Raw genomic sequence first — 19518 nt, forward strand, 5'->3', positions numbered from 1 at the left:
GTGGAACAAGCTTTTCAGAAACTAGCTGCACTGTATTACACTGAAATGCTACCCTGTGCTGTGTCATATCTGAGTAACTTAGTACTCCTCCTGTATTACGACCGAGGAAAACTTATCCGCAGTTATTTAGATTAAAATGCTACAGACACCAGCAACATAATTTAATCCAACACATAAGTTCCGAATAAGCAGGCGCTACGGGCAAGTCCTTTTCATCCTGACAGCAGACTCCAGCCAGGGGCTGATCCACCTGTAGTCAGGGAATATGTTCATTCTGACAGCAGACTCCAGCCAGGGGCCGATTCACCTATAGTCAGAGAATATGTTCATTCTGACAGCAGACTCCAGCCAGGGGCCGATTCACCTATAGTCAGAGAATATGTTCATTCTGACAGCAGACTCCAGCCAGGGGCCGATTCACCTGTAGTCAGGGAATATGTGTGGCTCTGGAGCTGATCTGAAAACATAAACATCTGTGCTCCAGCACAGCCTGGGCAGGGCTAGGCTTCAGCGAACAGCAATGCAAGTTCGTGCACAGGGGTGGTAGCAGGGCTCACTTTATGGAAAGAAGTTCTCAAAGAGAACATGTCACATCCAGTGCCCATTTCCCTTCAAATTTTGTAACTTAAGTCAAGTTCCATGGAAATCTGGGGTGGATATTAGACTACTTTATCAGTGTTTCTAACATCAAATAAAAAATGTTATAATTTGAAATTTTACGACATATATTTTCTAACACAAATGCCACCAATCACAACAGATACAGGACATCACCTCCCACAGCTGAGCACAGACACAAAGACTCTGACATCAACCTCACTTTAATCACAGGTAGGACTGTACTTTGGAAACCCTGGTGCGTGATCAGTGCGTGTTCACGTGGAGGGTCCTGGAGAAGCGCACATCACTGCTCAGAAAAGCAGAAGATGACTTTGTACAAATACTTTGGAAAATCCTCAAAGTTACGTAAGTAGTACCAACACAATTTTAGTAGTTTGCACCTCAGGAGGCACTGAAGCAGGGGTTCTCAGGAATCTGGGTACTTCATAACGGCCTCCTGGCTCCCAACAGTCAGAGGCCGCGTCTTTGGAGTAGAGTTGGAGGCTCCCAGTCTGCTCAGTCAAGGGTTCCTGCCCTGCCGCCAGCAGGTTCATCGCTCTCTTTGTCCCAGTCCTTCATACTGGCTCCCATCATGAAATCATCTCGCAGAATCTTCCACCCTGGGCCCTCTTCTGATTTCGCTTCAGTCTGAGAAAATGTACAGAATCAAGATTTTCATATATCCATTTAAACATAAGGAAAAAATTGAAACTTATATACTTCAAAACAAGCTTTCCAATGTGTAGTTTTAAATGAGAGTAAACCAAGGTAACATAAAACTGATTTTATATAACTGATTTTATATAATATGCTCGTGTATATACAAATACAGAGTAAAGTGAAAAAATTTTATTTTACCAGTGAAACATGAAAGCAAAATAATGTAGAGTTGGGAAAAATGAAGTAAAATACAGACTTGGGAACAATTCTTAACCACTTGGACAACATTAATTAACCTCCAGAGATAATTTATTAGAAAATCCTTGGCAATTATTTTAACAGAAGTCTAACAAAGGTGTTTAACCCCAACTGCACTGTAACAGAGAAGAGGGTTGCAGGGTGTTCAAGGTGGTGCCACGTCCAGATTTTGTAAAAATGTGAACAAAATACCCCTTATTCTGGTCACGGTCTCACTACCTGACGCAAGCATGGAATCAGAGACTAAATAACATGCCAAGATTATGAATAACTGAAGCAGGCAACAAACTAAGTAGGCGATTCACTTCATCCTGACACAGGATTGACTACTTGGAGCTAAGGACACAAGCCTTCCTTTCACGGTAAAACAGCACCACCTTGTGGCACTAAGTAAGTAATGCAACACACTTCTCTGATAAACGTCCCTTGTCCAGCACCACTGTGGCAGCCAGTCTGTGCAAATCTGTCACATTTGGGGCCATATCCATGTAGCATTTTAAAAGAAAAAAAGACCCCAGAATGTTCGCAAGGTTTCACAAGCTAATTACCTAACTCTGCTGAAGCTCCCCATGACGTATCAAGGGGAAAAATGTCCTACTGCATCACTTCTAGATTTGTGTGATGAAAACTAAAACATGACTTGAACCAAGAGGCAAGGCATCATTCAGACTTGGCAGACGGGAACTGACTTCGGACTGGACAGGTATCAGACTGGCAAGTATCAGACACCCAGCTGCAGTGATCCCAGTGCAGAGAAGCAGAAACCCTGTGCTGCTTGGGGACACCATGCTGCAGCAGGAGGCAGACCTCTCTGGTGTGCAGCCAGGCCCTCTTACCCCAGGCTTTCTCTAGCCCACATTCTCCTTGCTGGTCTCCTTAAGAAATAGCTGCTCCTGAGAGGCACCTGGGACCAATAGCCACAACCAAGTTAATTACTCAAAGCTTTCAATTAAAGAGAAAAAAGGGATTTGAACTAGGGTCTCATACTACAACCCAAGTTATACTGTAGCCCAAGCTGGCCTCCAACTCATAGCAATTCTCCTGCCTTAGTGCTAGGATTACAAGCACAAGCCACCACTCTCTAGTTTCAATTCAATTTTTTAAATTTATCAACAACTTAGAATTATAAAACGCAGTGAAAAAACAAAGTGCTTGCTGATTTCGAGTTCCTGGTGTGTTACCCTATGAGAGTCAATAACAATAGACTGGTAACCCAGATAGTCTTGGGGGTTTCGAAATTGTGTTATTTTAAACAGACTTCATAGTCTGTAATTTGAATAACTAAAATTCAAGTTTAAAGAATAAAATACAGCAAGCTACAGGAACAGGCAACAAAAACTTAAATTCAGATTCACTTGGTTTTAAAGTGCCCATTAGAGATATGAAGGGTAACCAAGGCTGGCTTGAAGCTAAAACACACGATATGGGGAAGTGTGAGAAGATAACTCAAAAATCACATACAAAAGGAGTCAAATAAAAGAAAAAGAAAGGCAGAAACCAGTCCAGGAGGCTGCAGAACAGCAGTGCAAAGAGAAGATCAGAACGGAGGCTACAATCCGTGCTTTAGAGTCCAATGCTCCAACACATCATTCCTCAAGTGTAAGGAGGGAACGGGGCACAAAGGTACTTCCCTGCAGTCCTTGTCAGAAGGAACTCCAAAGGACAGAAACCAAAACAGGATGTCATCAGTGCAGCCAAGGAAGAAGAAAGTCTCCAGGCTCCAAGTGAAGGAAAGTTCTAGAATAACTTGACATCAGGCCTAAGGGATGCCTGCAGCAGTAACTTCAAGGGACAGAAGCATGGCAAAGATCCTATCATTCAGCCACCAGCCTTTCTGTCAGCACTGGACAAAGCCTGGAGGAGTCTTCACTAGTAAAAGGGAATGGAGTCAAGAGGCAAGAACCAGAAGATGCAGGACCCAACATGGGAGCAACTCCAGATGGCACAGGAAATGATTTAAATAGTAGAAAGGAAACCAGAGAACTACCTGAGAGATCCCGAAGGAGAATGAGGGCTTCCAGAGAGGACATCCCAGTAGGAACACAGGGAAGTATGGAGGCCCCTGGCTTAGAGGCTGCAGAGTGGGCAAAGGGCACCCTAACCCAGCTTTATATTAAAATAAATGAGCTTGGGCGGGGGAACGTGACTTCCAAAACTACATACACACAAAGAAACCTTAAAAGCTAAACCAAGTGAAAACACACCTGCACCACTTCTCCAGCTTCCAGGTCTCCTCTAGGCTCATCCTGCCAAGGATGATGGGATCTTTTAACCACGATTCCACCTCACTTTAACTTTATTCGCCGCACTGTCAAGTCAGCACGTGTGGCTGGATGCTTCATAGCACACTTCCAACTCCCTCGCCAGGGAGCAATCACCACTCTCATCTTATGCAAGGAAACTGAGGCTCCAGGACACGAAGCAGTTTAGTCAAGTCCTGGAGTTGATGGATAAGTCAGCCCTGGAGCACAGGAAAGACGCTCCCAAGTCCCCATCTCTGCACAATTCACAGGAATGCACTATAATAGTGCCATCTCTATCTAAGACGCTCTGTTCTACCACCCGTGACCACAGCAGCTGCACAGCAGAATCAATGCTAAAATACACAGGAAATGCCTGACTAGGTTTAAGTTCTTGAGGTGGGGTGTTGCAGGGGGATCCACATGGCTCGTGTATATGGCTGAGCTCAAACTTGACTATGTAAGGCAGGGATGCCCCTGAACATAGGACTGCTGCAATTACAGGCATGTGCCACCACACATGGCTTCTGACATTCTGGGACTAAAATCCAGACCTTTGTGTATACTGGTCAAGTACTCTGCCAGCTAAGCTACAGCCCCAGCCCCTGTTTATATTAACCTCTATACAAATTCCAATCTGAGCAAATTACATTTGCTCTTATGGATGTTCCATAAACAATCTTAGCACTGAGCACACTACTTGGAGTATCCACAATGAAAAGATAAACCCCGGATGATCACAAGTTAACACAAGAACAGGACCAGGCACAGGGTAGGACATGCCTGTCTATAATCCCTGGGAGTATGAATGAGGTCAGGGTAGGCTACAGTGAGACTCTTATCTCAAATAAACAAACAAAATAGCCACAGGAGAAAGGCTGAGGTGTGAAGCTATCAGAGGCTGGCAAGATGGCTTAGCAGGTAAGGGGAAATAAGATGATGGCTGCCAAGCCTGATGACCTGAGCTCAATCCCAGGCTCCACATGGTAGGAGAACTAACTGACCCTGCAAATTGTCTTCTGACCTCTACACATGTGCAGGGCATGTATATACAACTAGTAAATAAATCCATGTGAAAGATTCAACAAAGAGCTTGGTTTCTTTGTAATAAAGAAGTAGCAAAAATTTGATCTATTATTTTTAAGACAAGAACAAAAATCAAAGAGACTTCTGTACTTCCTTAAAGAAATGATCAATTCTTTAACTGGGTTTAGAGGCAACTGTAGTAAGATGGGGTTTTGCTGCTGTTAGAAACCAACAAACACCTTAAAGGGAAGGATTTACTCAACGATGGCCTCAGCTCATCATGGCTGACACCAAGGTAAAAATAACGGACTCTAGAGTCAGTCACATTACAGACGTCCAGCTGATTTAACCTTAGCAGGAGCTGCACACACTTTGTATTGCTGTGGACAAGCAATGCCAAGGAAGGGAAGGTTAACTAAGCTCATGGTTTGAGCCTGCATCCACAGTTGGTAGCTTCCATTGGATGGTGAGGTAGATCTCCACAGTGAGGCTGAAGAGCAGGATGGGAGTACAGGATGAAGAAAAAGAAAAGGGTATGGGGGTCTCAACAGCTCATTAAGGTCACAGCACCAGCAACCCAGGTATGGGGGTCTCAACAGCTCATGAAGGTCACGCCACCAGCAACCCAAGTATGGGGGTCTCAACAGCTCATGAAGGTCACGCCACCAGCAACCCAGTTCTCCTCAAGTAAGCTCAACTCTTAGAGGCTCCACCACTTTCTAAGAGCTCTACAGGGTGCAGTTCAAAGCTTTGACTTTGGACCTTTGGGGACAGAAGGTGGGATACAGTGCTGTAGTTTAGACCTCAAACGGCCAATTGTGATGGCATGGTGACACATGCCATGTTTCTAAACGCTGGAAAGCTAAAACAGCGAGATCACAAATTCAAAGCCAGCCTGAGCTGTAAAGGGAAAGTCCATCTCAAACAAGCAAACAAACAAATGTGTGCAGTTTCCACACTCAAGTAATGGATAAGCCCAAGAAACTAGACAGATATGATAAAGAACTAGAGATGGGAGAGTGAGTTAAAGCAACCTTTAACTCCAGTCCAAGTCAAATGTACAGAGCTCTCAAAGAAAATCCAATTCCGCTTTCAGAACTGTTCCTCCTGAAGCACAGGCTCTGCTCCAAGCTCGAGCCCACTGCACTGCAGCTACTGGGGCCCCTTTCTGTCCCCTCACCTGTCTCCTTCCTCAGGTCTGTTTGGTGACTTCTATCCCAAACCACTGCTAGCATGTCTAGTTCCATAGCACTGCGTCTCAGGTAATACACACTACTAATATCCCTCACCACTCAGTGTCTTAGAGTGATGGCTAAGTTCAAGTTCACCAGCATAACCAAAGACCAAACGAAGCATCAAGTGTGCCCTGGATACCTTCACACCAAACTAGGAGGCTGAAATACCTAACAGTCTCTGCCAACTGATCATAAAGTATTCAAGCACATCCCTATTTATAGTTACACAACAGAAACGAAAAATCCGGGTTTACAACTGTGAAACCACACAGGGAATAAACTGGTCCAATGTCTAAGGGGACAAGTTTGCTAAGAAAATCTTTGGGAAACAGCTCTTTTCCAATGCTGAGTCCAAATAAGGAATATGAATGTATCTATACATCAAACTCAACAAAAGACTTAACAATACACAGACGGTCCTATCAGAACTCCTTGGAGAAGATTAAGATTTTAGGGGACAAGACAATGAAAGCAAATATTTGAGCTGGATACCTTGTCCCAGAACATGAAGCCCTGAAATAAAAGCTGTAGATGGATTTTTCTTTGGGCCACCAACCAGCTCCCCAATAGACACAGAGACTTATTATTAATTATGAATGCTTAGCCTTAGCTTAGCTTGTTACACTAGCTCTTTTAATTTAACCTGTTTCTATTCCTTTATGTTTTGTCTCAGGCGTTTTTACTTTCCTTCATTCTGTATATCCTACTTTCCTGCTTCCTCTGTGCCTGTCTGTGTATCTGGCCCCCAGCTGGCTGGCCAGCTTTACTTTTCTCTCTCCTGCCAGCCCTACTATCCATATTCTGCCTAGCTATTGGCCAGATTTTTATTAGACCAATCAGGTGCTTTAGGCAGGCAAGGTGAAACAGCAACACATCTTTACAAAGTTAAACAAATGCAGCATAAACAAAAGCAATGTATATTCTATACCACAATAAAAAACTAGGCCATCCCTAAAGGGTACAGGGACCCGGTTACTGGCATTCCTACTGCCACATTTGCAAAGTTCAGCATTAAAATATGAAGGTAACTGACTGAAAATAATAAATGACTCATAAGTCCCACATCTGTGACATTTGAAAAGATGGACAAAAGTCAAAAGGAAGGGAGGCTCTCTTACTATGGACGGAGGTGACCAAATGGAGAGATATAGACTCCCATCTTTAGAAACTTCAGCACATCTCAAAATGCTTGCTAGTAAGCTGGACTGGAAGGAGGTGATTAACCTCCAATGCCACTCGTGTTTCATGCAGTGTCAGTAACCAACACAGTACAAGAGGCAGTGGACCTAACTATCTCCTCCCCAAGTTTGCATCCCCCAAACCATGCCCTCCCGACCTGCTCAGGGCACATACCTCTATCAAAAGAAACTAAGCAATTAATTTCCCCTTTAACCTGGGAAGCTACATCACTCCATGGAACCATCTGGCCACATACCCAATGTGCTTCAGCACAGCAGCAAAGAGGCACACCGGAGAATTAACTGTGCCAAAAAGTCTGACATACATCCCATCAGCATCTTAGCTCCTGTTTTCTGGCTTACAACTGAAAAGGCACAATGATAAACAAACATGGATAAATGAAACCCATGCATTCATTATTATTTCTTCTTCAAAACAACCACCTTGTTTCTTTTAAACTCAGTGATATTTTTGTCTGCTTTTGTTTTTTTCAGTTTTTTTACTGGGCTAGAAGAAATGACAAGATAAAACCAACAAATCTATTATGTTAACCATGACTGGATTTTGGTACTCAAAGTTATAAAGGAATCTTCTGGATTTTATGGTACGTGAAATATCTCAAAATCCTATTTTTAAAAGATAATCTTTGGTGCTGGGCAGTGGTGTGGCACAGATATTTAATCCCAGCACTTGGGAGGCAGAGGCAGGGGAATATCTTTGAGTTCAAGGCCAGCCTGGTCTGCAGAGTGAGTTCTGTAAATGGAGAATGTGCTTTCCTTTCCTGGTCACCCAGACCTGAATAATCACACAAACCTTTTTTTTTTTTCAGTTATTTTTAATTAAAACATCAATTGTAATATTTCTACTTAATTATACTCATTTCTGTGAAAAGGGAGAAAGATATTTATACTTATAATTAACAATTGTAAGACAGGTAAGAGAACTTAAAATAAGATTATGGTTCCTTTAATTTAAATGTCAATCTAGGATTGCATTTCTTGGTTAAATTTTTTTTCTTTCTTCTTAACATTTTTAAATTGATTTTATTGAGTTATACATTTCCTTCCTCTCCCCTACCCTTCAATCCTCTCCCATGGTCCCCATGCTCCCAATTTACTCAGGAGATCTTGTCTTTTTCTACTTCCCATGTAGATTTGATCCACGTAAGTCTCTCTTAGGGTCCTCACTATTGTCTATGTTCTCTGGAATTGTGAGTTGTAGGCTGGTTTTCTTTGCTTTCTATCTAAAGGCCACTTATGAGTGAGCACATGTGACATTTGTATTTCTGGGTCTCGGTTACCTCACTCAATGTTTTCTAGCTCCATCCATTTTGCCTGCAAATCTCAAGATGTCATGTTTTTCTGCTGTGTAGTACTCCACTGTGTAAACGGACCACATTTTCCTTATCCATTCTTCAGTCAAGGGGTATTTAGGTTGTTTCCAGGTGATTCTGGCTATGAAAAACAATGCAGCTATGAACATAGTTGAACACATGTCCTTGTGGCACAGTTGAGTATCCTTTGAATATATACCCAAAAGTGGTATTGCTGGGTTTTGATAAAGGTTGTTTCTTGATTTTCTGAGAAATCGCCACACTGATATCCAAAGGGGCTGTACCAGCTTGCACTCCACCAGCAATGCAGGAGTGTTCCCTTTTCCCCACAGCCCCTCCAGCCTAAGTTGTCATCAGTAAATCACACAAACCTTTACAACACTATTTGTCAATGGCTCAGGCCGATTCCTAGCTAACTCTTACATCTTAAATGAACCCATTTTATTATTTTATAGTTTACCACGAGGCTTGTGGTTTGTCACCTCACATCTTGTTTCTTGGGTAGCTACTTGGCATCTGCCTGACTCCACCTTCTTTCTCCCTGCATTCAGTTTAGTTTTCCTGCCTACCTATATTCTGCCCTGCCATAGGCCAAACTTTCTTTATTAGCCAATGGTAGTAAAACATATCCATAGCATACAAAGGGGAATCCTACATCAGAATTCCAGGATAGGCTCCAAAGATACAGAGAAACCCTGTCTCAAAAAAAAAAAAAAAAAAAAGAAAGAAAAAAAACCCAAGTAATAATAATAAGAATCTTTGGTGCACACATAGCTACAATCTTCAATTAATCAGTAATCAGAATTTAAATGAGAAGAAATATGGGCAAGCAAAACATAAAACAAAGAAGGGTCAATGGCTTACAGACCCAATAAGAGAATCTGGCACCCCTCACACTATTAGTTAGATTCCCTTCCTACTTCAGAGTTTTCATAAACCGTGTAAGGAGGTAGTCTACATTTTGTATTCAGTGCACAACACATAAATAAAAAATATATGTGCCTTCTAGAAAAATCCTAATCTCTTGTAAAAAACAACTAAAAAGTAGATTTTAACAGGTAAGTTTACAAAGACTTTTCTACAGGCATTCTATTATCTTCTACATCAAAAGCAGGGATGAGAGACCTAGGGAAAAATCCAGGCTGCAGCTGCCTGCCTGTCCATCTTTCTAGTCTGTCTGTGGTCCACGGCTTCTATCAGGTCTGTGCAGGCCGCGGCACCAACAGCTGCCTGCCTGCCTGTCTTTATAGTCTGTCTCTGGTCCTACAGCTTCAATCAGGTCTGTGCAGGCAGCAGCACCAACAGCTGTCTTGCCTGTCTGCTTTATAGTCTGTCTCTGGTCCTATCGCTTCAATCAGGTCTGTGCAGGCAGCAGCACCAACAGCTGCCTCCCCATCCCTCTTTCTAGTCTGTGGTCCACGGCTTCAATCAGGTCTGTGCAGGCAGCAGCACCAACAGCTGCCTCCCCATCCCTCTTTCTAGTCTGTGGTCCACGGCTTCAATCAGGTCTGTGCAGGCAGCGGCACCAACAGCTGCCTCCCCATCCCTCTTTCTAGTCTGTGGTCCACGGCTTCAATCAGGTCTGTGCAGGCAGCGGCACCAACAGCTGCCTCCCCATCCCTCTTTCTAGTCTGTGGTCCACGGCTTCAATCAGGTCTGTGCAGACAGCGGCACCAACAGCTGTCTGCACAATGACTGCAGCAGGGACGGAGTCATGTTGCATCTGAGTCCAGACTCCACTGAGCGCTATCAGGGTGAACCAACTCAACTGTCTCAACTGGTTCTGATTTAGGCTTTTCAACTCTAAGAGAAGTCTCTACATTTAACAGCAGCTGCAAGAAAGGACCCTGCACACCATCTAGCACACAGAGACACTGCTCTTACTGAGGTTCCGAGTCATATACCCATGTGTGATCCTCTCATGAGATCTGGTCACATTCTTAAAGTGAGACCCTGATTTAAACAGTATGACAGTCTCCACACACCTTTATCCCAGCACTCAGGAGGCAGAGGCAGTCAGAGCTCTGTGAGTCCTAAACCCTGTCTTGCAACAGTCCCCTCCCTGCCCCTACTGACCCCCCCCCCCACTGTGTTTCTTGTTAAGGAACCCTTCTAAGCAGTAGTTACATAATAGCAAGACAAAGCAGGCAAACTTCTAGCTTCTTCAAACTCTTTATTTTTATTTATTTAGAATTACTGTTAAAGACTCCACATGTAAAATGAGTAAGAATGTTCCAAATCTATTTTTTGCTGAAGTATTTTAGAAACCTCTGAATTTACAATACCCAGATAAGAAGTTATAATAGCCCCTTTAATGCTGGCTGCAGGTGTCAGTTCATTTTGTCTGTTATTTCTAGGAAGACAATACGCACAATGGAAAGAGCCCTCGCTACTGACAGGTCAAAGTAGCAACAGCCATAACAGAGCAGTGAGGGCACACAATCACCTTCCTGCACACTTGCCGCTGTGACTCTCCTCATCCTCAGGATGCAGGCTGTGCACAGAACACAAATTTTGAATCTCATTAGATTCCAGGATCTGTGGCCTTGGTCACTATATACAGTATATAACATCCCCATAAGACTCTTAACCATCTGGTGCTCAAAATGATGATTTTTAGGAAAAAACAAGAAAATACTTAGCACATTTTACAGTATGTGCTACAGGCACAAAGACGGATGCAGACTTCACAGAACGGACAGGGCTCAGCCTCAGACAAAGCATCATTCATTTCAAGTTAAAGACAGAATCTTCACAAGAGCCCTACGATGACTAGTTCTTCCTCTACATGTAGCCCATATTCCCATCCCAAACACAACTCCTTCCAGTTAAAGCTGCTGTTCATGTCAGATAGTATCCTACACCATAACTACAGTGTTTCTGTGAGTGACTACAAGGAGAAACCGACTTTAAGCTATCCCCATTCACAGTAATGTAGAGGACGCTGCTCTTTCATTTTAAGCTTGAGTCTTGCTTGGTCTAAACTCTACTGTTTAGGCATTTTCGGTAAACAAACATTAAGCTGGATTATTTACAAAGTTGGCATTCCACACATTCCATCTGCAGATCCTAAGGGGGAGTAGAGCCCTGATGACTGCCGAGCAAGAGGCAATCTAAGGACAGTACCTCCGCTACCCATTCCCAGGCTTCTATGCCTCCAGACCAACTGGAACCGCCCTGAGAACGCTGAGGCCACCTGGAGACCCCTGTGACCTCCCTTCTAGGCGCTCTTCTCAGGGGCAAGGATTCAGCAGGTCTAAGCATCAGAGAAGCACACAGCTTTAAAAGTATCTACCCGGGCAAGGTCTGGGCTGTAAAGACAGCAAGTATGCCTGTTTCTTCAAAGGCATTCTCAACACTGAACGCCTGGTTATATTCCGGGGCTGCCATTTAAGAGAGAAGGGATAAGCAGCAGCAACCCCCATCTCTGTTCAACAGTTAAAGACCTCACATAGGAAGATCAGCAGCCGTGCCTCGGCAAATGACTGCTTTCTGCATGAACGTGCACCGGGACTTGTCCGGTACAGATCCTGGAACTCTCCCACAGAAAGCGGCCAGCTCTCACTTTTCCCCTCTGCAAAATCATCTGAAACTGACGGAATGTCAATTTCTGGGGGATGAAAATCCTGTAGAAGTCTATAACTAAGGGCAGAAGTCAACAGAGCAATGCCTTTTTAATGGCAGCCGACAGTCTCCTCGGAAACTCAGATTTTTTTTTTTTTTTTAAATTTATTTATTTATTAAGGATTTCTGCCTCGTCCCCACAACCGCTTCCCATTTCCCTCCCCCTCCCCCGATCAATTCCCCCTCCCTCATCTGCTCGAAGAGCAATCAGGGTTCCCTGACCTGTGGGAAGCCTAATAGCCAGAACCTGGAAACTCAGATTTAATGTTCGGCATATGCGCTCCTGGCTTTGGGAGAAGAACTACAATCCACAAGACCTAAGCACAGTTTATCGGGCTTTTGAAGAAATAATGACAATGTTTACAGATAAGTAAAATAAAATAAGCAATCTTCATACAGTCTTAAAAAAAATCGACTATTTTATCATTTGAGAGAAAACAAAGCCTTCCGGAAGGTGCATATCTGGACTGGAAAAACCATCGTCATATGACTCTCCACAAGTTAACTTTGTAAACACTGCACTCCCTGCTTCCTCATACAGCACCCTACACAAAGTGCCCAACCACATGTGCCCATGTGAGGCATGACTTACCTAGTCCAGAGAAGGCCCATGGTCTAGGGAAAAACAGTTCACTGAACCTAGGAACTTTTCAATTTACACACCAGAAACACTTCCTAAGATGCTATGCATCTTGTCTGACCATTCAGGGGCCCCACTGAGACACCCGGAGTCCATCAGCTCCTGCCACAAGCAGCCTTACCACACACACTCTCCTCCCCAGTTGCAGCCATGCTGGTGCCTACAACCAGAAAACGTTTCTCTCCACGCCTGCTTCAATGTGTCATTACCGCCCTATCTCCTTTCTGATTACAACTGGGAGCAAATACCACCTCCCACACATGGTTCACTTTTTATCTTCTCAATTATAGTTAAAAACAAAAAAAACTATCAGTTTTGAGTCTCCCTGCTGTGAATCAGTCATTTACAATCCTTCTGATGTACTGAAGGTAAACTGGTCCAACCTCCAATCTGCCTCTGCAATCTGGTTCTTCTCTGGGTACCAATATACCCCTTCCAACCCACATGGTCTTCGTTGAGCTTCTCCCCTCTTGCTGATTTTGGCAGTCGCCTCCCACAAGCTGACCTTCTGAAACTACCTTTCCACCTCTACCTCCTTTGTTTTCCTTGAAAACAATCAAATCTGGCCAGAGTACATACTTGGAGAAATCAGACCCTAAGAACTCAAGTCCAAATCCCTAAACAGAAGGATGAGATTGACAATCTGATCCTACCCATGTCCTCAAAAATCCCTTATGACCCATCAGCAAGCACCTTCCATGCCAACTTCTACAGAGAAGAAAACAAAAAGGAAAGAACTTGGTGTTGGTCCTATTTGCCTGTGGGTTCAACAACCATCAGTCAAAAACACCACAGGTGGAGAGAAAATGTCCAGCAGCTACACACCACTGTCCCTGAAAAGCACAGCCAAGCACAGCAGGCCTAAGAGCACCCCAAGTAAATACCCAAGGGGTATTTAAAATGTACATATTTCAGAGTCTGACACCACCAATGTGGGGGCCTGCAGGAGCCCTGCCCACACACCAACACAATGCTACACGGTGTATATACTACACAGCCTGACACCACAATGTGGGTGCCTGCAGGAGCGCTGCCTGCACACTGACATACACTGGGTATGGAACACCAGCGAACTGGCAAACTGGCAGGCACTGCTCTCTATGGGACATCTGCTTCACAACAGCTTTAAACCCAGGCTGGGTCCTGATACTCTGAGCACAGCGCTCACGACAGTCACTATTCCTGCTGTGCTGACATCCTCACATTTTCCCAGCTGAGTCTTTCCATCTTCATGAACACACCCAGCTTGCTGAACAATGGTGCAAAGGCTCCTCTTCCTGTTTGTAAATGAAGTACTGGGTAGCAAACCACCAAATCTGACCTTCAATACTTTACTCAGAACTTCTCTTCGGGAGTTAGGAACATTCTTTGCTTACATCTTCTCACTTCAACTAATCTATGTTTTTCCATAAGCCTATCTAAAACAAACCAACAAAAAGTGAACTTGGTAGAGGAAGTCCTTAATATCACCTACCAAGATTATTCCAACAATGGAGGAGACACCATTACTGAGGAGCAGATGCTGGGTGGTTCATTCAACAATTAATGACTTACTCCCACACATAAGCATGGAAATTTCTAAAAGGGAAAGCAAAGACTGTGAAATCGGTGAAGGCCAAAGGTGTACTGTGCTGCAATGGAATCCCATCGCGTGCATCCTCTGCCGACTGACAGAGCTTCAGCTGGTTTGGGAAGAAGCAAAAAACAGTCAGTGAAGCAGCAGCCACACAAGTGTGAGGATCTGTACTTGGTCCCCAGCCACAGAGAGGACGCGCCTGTAAATCCCAGGGATAAGGAAGCAGACACAGGAGGGTCCCTGAAAACTGTGGGGAGCTGTTTAGCCAAACCAGCAAGCTCGAGATTCGGTGAGAGACTTTGCCTCAGAAGGGAAGGGAGGCGATACAGGAAGACACTTGAGGTCAGCCTCTGTGCCCTTCCCACTTGAGGTCAGCCTCTGTGCCCTTCCCACTTGAGGTCAGCCTCTGTGCCCCTCCCCCATGGAGTGAAGACAGACATTATCAATGTTAAACTAAACATATATAACAGTAAACAGCTAATTTTACACATGACAAGTAAGTTTCCTAAACTGAAGCTGCTGTCCCTCCCGAGATGAGTCCATAAAGCGCCTTCAGGTTTCCCTTTCAGGACTCTAGCTCCAAGGACCGAACTGTAACTAGTGACTCAAATGACTTATTGCTTAGCACCGTTAACAATCTTCTGAAAAATCTTTCCCTAAAGTGACCTTTGGGAACGGCTGATCTGTTTTGCCTGAGAAAGCTTCTAACTAATTCACAGATAATAACACATGACTGTAAAATAAAACTAAGAAACAGTCCCACATATGGCCTGGAATGCTAACATGTCCACACAACCCGGCAGTTTATACAGTGTGATATTTATCAAGACAACAACAGCAAACAAACAAGGACATGCTTTCACCACAAAGATCCAAAAGCCAAAGCATCAGTCCCTGACTCCAACACACTGAAGAGTGGCAATTATGAAAACAGAAACCAGTTTTGTCTAAAGCCAAATGGCGTTCTGAAAGAGTTTTGCTGCAGTGACCTAGACCATCAACAGGTGGCACAGCAACCCACAGCTGGGGAGGGGGCTGTCTGCCCACCAGCCACCCGACAGAAGATTAACACAGAAACTTAATAGCAAGAGAACAAGTAGTTTGCATTCTTGAAAAATGAGCAATTGACTTAAACAGAAACTCTCTGAAACAAATACAAACATCTAGTAATTATGTGAAAAATGTCCAACATTGTGAGCCATTAAGGAAGTACAAGTTAAAACTACATTAAGGACATGGGTCTGGTGGGACCTCCAATTCCAGTGCTCAGAAGGCAGGGACAGGAAGAACGTTGTGATTTTGAAGCCAGCCTGTTGTACATAGCAAGCTCCAGTCAAGTCAGGGCTACACAGTAAAACCCTAGTTGATAAAGTTAAAATAAACCTGCCCTGAAATTGTAACTCACCCAAGTCAGAGTGGCTATTACCCAAAAGACAAAAAATAACAAATCCTGGTGACAACATGGAGAAAAGGAGTCTTTCTGGGCATTTGGGGGATTGACATTGGTATAGCTACTGTTGAAGTATGAGGTTCCTAAAAAGACAACTGTCAGATAACCCAGTTTGTGGTCATTTACCCAAAGAAAAAGAAATCAATCAGCCGAAAACACACACACACACACACACACACACACACACACACACCCCAAAAGGTAGTAGACGGGTGGGCCACACAGCAATTACTGAAATGCTGCTCCCAACAGAGTGCCAAATCCCTCAGTCTTATCAAGAAATAAATGCATGAATAAAACACAGTATATGTATGCTTTGCAGCATTATTTAGCCTTAAATAAAATGATGCCAGCTGTAGGTAGCAGGCAAACCTAACAACCGTCACGGTGAATGAAATCAATCAGAGTCAGAGGCATAGGCATTACATAGGTTTTCTCTCACATGCAGAAAACAAAACACAAACAAACAAACAAAAAACCAAAACCAAAACAAAAGTGACAATGACCTGAAGGCAAAAGAATTCGAAAGACGGGAGGGGAAGGGAAAGAGAGTGTGAAGGGAGAACAGTCGTGGGCAATGCACAAAACACATACATATGAAAAGTACCAGAAGCCTAAGAATGTGTACAGCTAATGTACATTAATAATCATAACTTTAAAATGCACTGGGCAAAAGTGTGGCAACGAAGCCAGTGGGTAAAGGTGATGTCGAAGTGAGAATCAAGACTCAAGTCAAATTCTGGAGGTGAATGGGGTAAGGAGAGACTGGGGTGACAGGCCTACCAGCAGGAGCAGTGGCTGCCAGTCTATACAAACAGGTCATCACTCAGGCTCCAGGGACACCGGAACAAAGACTCCTGCCCCAAATGCAGTAGACAGCAGACCTGGTTCCCGAGAGATAGAGGGCACAAAGAGGAACCTATACAAAGTGTCATGTGGGCATCCTTTTAAAAAACCAGCTTTCCCTTTAGCCTACAGCCTGGCCCACTACCACCAAGTTCTGAGCTCACATATAAGCTCTTGCCACTCCTCAGTGCGCTATTCTGAGACAGGAGCAGTGAAAATCATCACCATTCATTTGAAAACCTGTAACAGGAAAAACACGGACCAAAGCAAACAGCAGAACTGAGCCCATAAAATAAGACAATATAAAGCCCCCCTTTAATTTAAAGCAAATTAAAACTAATTTGTCTTTTAAAGAGAGAAATGTGTACCATACCTGTGAAATAAAATTAGCACTCTCAGAAAGAAACACTAGGAACATCAAAAGCTCCCCAAACTACAGCTATGACAGCAGGTTTATTTTCCCACTCAGGCATAAGGGCTAGAAGTCAAAGACCTTGCCCAGAAAAGAGAGTGACAGGAAATAAACAGAAAAGTTACAAAAGTCCACAGGATAAAGCAGATGGAAAGAAAGAACAACAACTAAAAGGCAATGGAGATGAACAATATAGCCTATGGAACAAAGAAGCCACACCAGGGCATCCATTGCCAAACTCAGAATGAGAGAGAGAAAGAGAAGATCCTTAAAGCTCAGAAGAATAAAGAACCAGAAGTCAGAACAACACCTGCCATCTCAGCAGCAGAAACAAGATAGCAGGAAATGGAGCAATTCACGTCAGCTTTCCAAGAGAAAACACCCAAAACGGATGTCCGCTATGGCACATGCTTCCCGGTGGCTGCCAGAAGTCTTGTTCAAAGAGCAGCATCCTCCTCTCATAGCAGTCTGTTCAGAAAGGGGATGGGGACTATAAACGTTGAAAGAACTGAATAGTTATTAAGTAGGCAGAGAAAAACATTTACTTAGTGTAAGACTTGAAAAGAATAACGCAGTACCAACTCGGCATCCATGAATGTTTGCTATCACAAGCAGCACAGCTCAAGTACAACATTCAGAAACAGGATTCTGTGTCCACAGTAAGAAACCAAACAGAATAACAAAACAGTGAGAAGAAAATGTGCGGGGATACTGGTGGCATGCAGCCACTTCAGAGCAAACTGCTTCTAGAGCACGGTCTCTGGGTTCCCTCCTACTCCAGATTACACTGTGCCTGCCGGAGGAAAAAAGGTCAAAAGCAAGTTCAAATGGTGGAAATGGAGCCTGCATGTCTCAATTCACAGACAACCATCTATAGAAAATTACTTTGAAACTAACAGAAAAAAAGAAAAAGCAAGTATTTACTTTCCACTACCCAGGTTCAACCCACTAATGCTAAATCTATCTTGGGCACTTAGAGGACAAAGTTCCCAGGGTGACTATAGCCTAAGACTTAAAATAAGTACAACTCGCCAATATGGGGTCCATGTCACTAGACCTACTTCTGATAGACACTACAAAATAAGAGCCCAAGTAAGAACCATCTTCCATACATGCACTATTTGGGTTCTTTACTACTAGAGAGACAAACTTTCCCACAATCGTTATGCTAATGACAACAATGTGCTATCCCAAGACCATGCTCATTTCAGAACCAGCTTTACTCTTTGTGATATGGCCATCCTAATGGGATAGAGGTTAATCACCAACCACAGCACTCCATCAATCTCAGTCTTCAACATTCACTCAAAGAGAATGAGATCAGGGGCTGGGAGTGCAGGTAGTGGTAGAGTGCTTGCCCAGTGTGCATGCAGAAGTCCTAGGTTTAACCCTTAGCAGAAGAGTAAGGAAGGCAAGAAGAGTGGTTGGAGGGAGACAGGAAATTACATCTTATCTCACCACATGTATTGCAACATTACAGAACTAGGATATACAGTAAACCTAAATACCATCAACAGACAATGGATAAAGACAACATGATGCATTTTATAAACATGTGTTACATCAGTATTTTGACTTAACTTCTATTGCAATGGAGTACTATTCAAACACAGCAAAGGATGAGTACCAACATTTGTGACAGGATAAAGGCAGCTAGAGGACACTGTTCTATGATATAAACAAGCCAGGCACAGAAGACACAGCACACAATCGCTTGTGGAATTGTTAAGTATCTCACAGAAGTTGAGAGTAAAGTAGTAATTATTGGAGACTGAGGAGACTATGGGGAAGGCTGGCTAACAGCTACAATGGCAGGAGGACAAAGTTTTGGTTTAAGGCAGTGGCTATGACCTGACCATTACCATTTATACACAAACCAAAAAACCCACATCACACTGTAGTTCATAATATGTATGACTACTATGTGTCTATCAAAGCTACAGATAGAAACTAGACAAAATAGCAACTTAGTCAAGGACACTGAAACGGACTACAAGCCTGAGCAATGGGAAGCTCCTCACGTCCCATTGCTTTCCCCACTCACTTACCTCTCCTCCCTCCTCGTCCAGCCGTTATGAGATGAAAGCACATTTCAGAACTTTCCCTAGACATTCGGAAATCCACTGAGGTCCACCATACGTAGGACTGGAGCAGCAAAGTCATCGCTCCAAAGACCACAGAGGTGCTTACAACCTCTCTTTTCCCTAAGACAGGGTAGTACTATGCAGCCCTGGCTGGCCTAGAACTCACAGATCCAGCTACCTCTGCCTCCTGAATGCTGCAATTAAAGTGTACACCTCCATACCTTGCTAAGCTGGTGCTTAGAATCTTAACTCACCAAAGCTGCCTCAGTGTAGACGCTATTGTATTTTAATAAATAAAGCTGGCCTGAAGATCAGAGAGTAAAACAGCCCTACTGGTCAGCCTCACAGACCAGGC

The 19518-nt window shown here is 43.7% G+C and overlaps 1 protein-coding gene across 1 annotated transcript in view; it reads right to left on the reverse strand.

The window, feature by feature from the left end:
• Window positions 1-803: 803 nt before the first annotated feature.
• The window catches only part of Rrp15 (ribosomal RNA processing 15 homolog), a 30004-nt gene continuing 11289 nt past the window's right edge, over window positions 804-19518 (reverse strand). The window contains exon 5 of the mRNA XM_041635433.1: window positions 804-1248. Within this exon, the coding sequence (XP_041491367.1) occupies window positions 1117-1248 (132 nt within the window). The 3' untranslated portion in view covers window positions 804-1116. The remainder of the gene's footprint in view (window positions 1249-19518) is intronic.

The sequence above is a fragment of the Microtus oregoni genome, unplaced genomic scaffold, assembly GCF_018167655.1.
Source record: "Microtus oregoni isolate MIOR12 unplaced genomic scaffold, Mior012 000047F_ref0000412, whole genome shotgun sequence".
Taxonomy (NCBI): Eukaryota; Metazoa; Chordata; class Mammalia; order Rodentia; family Cricetidae; genus Microtus; species Microtus oregoni.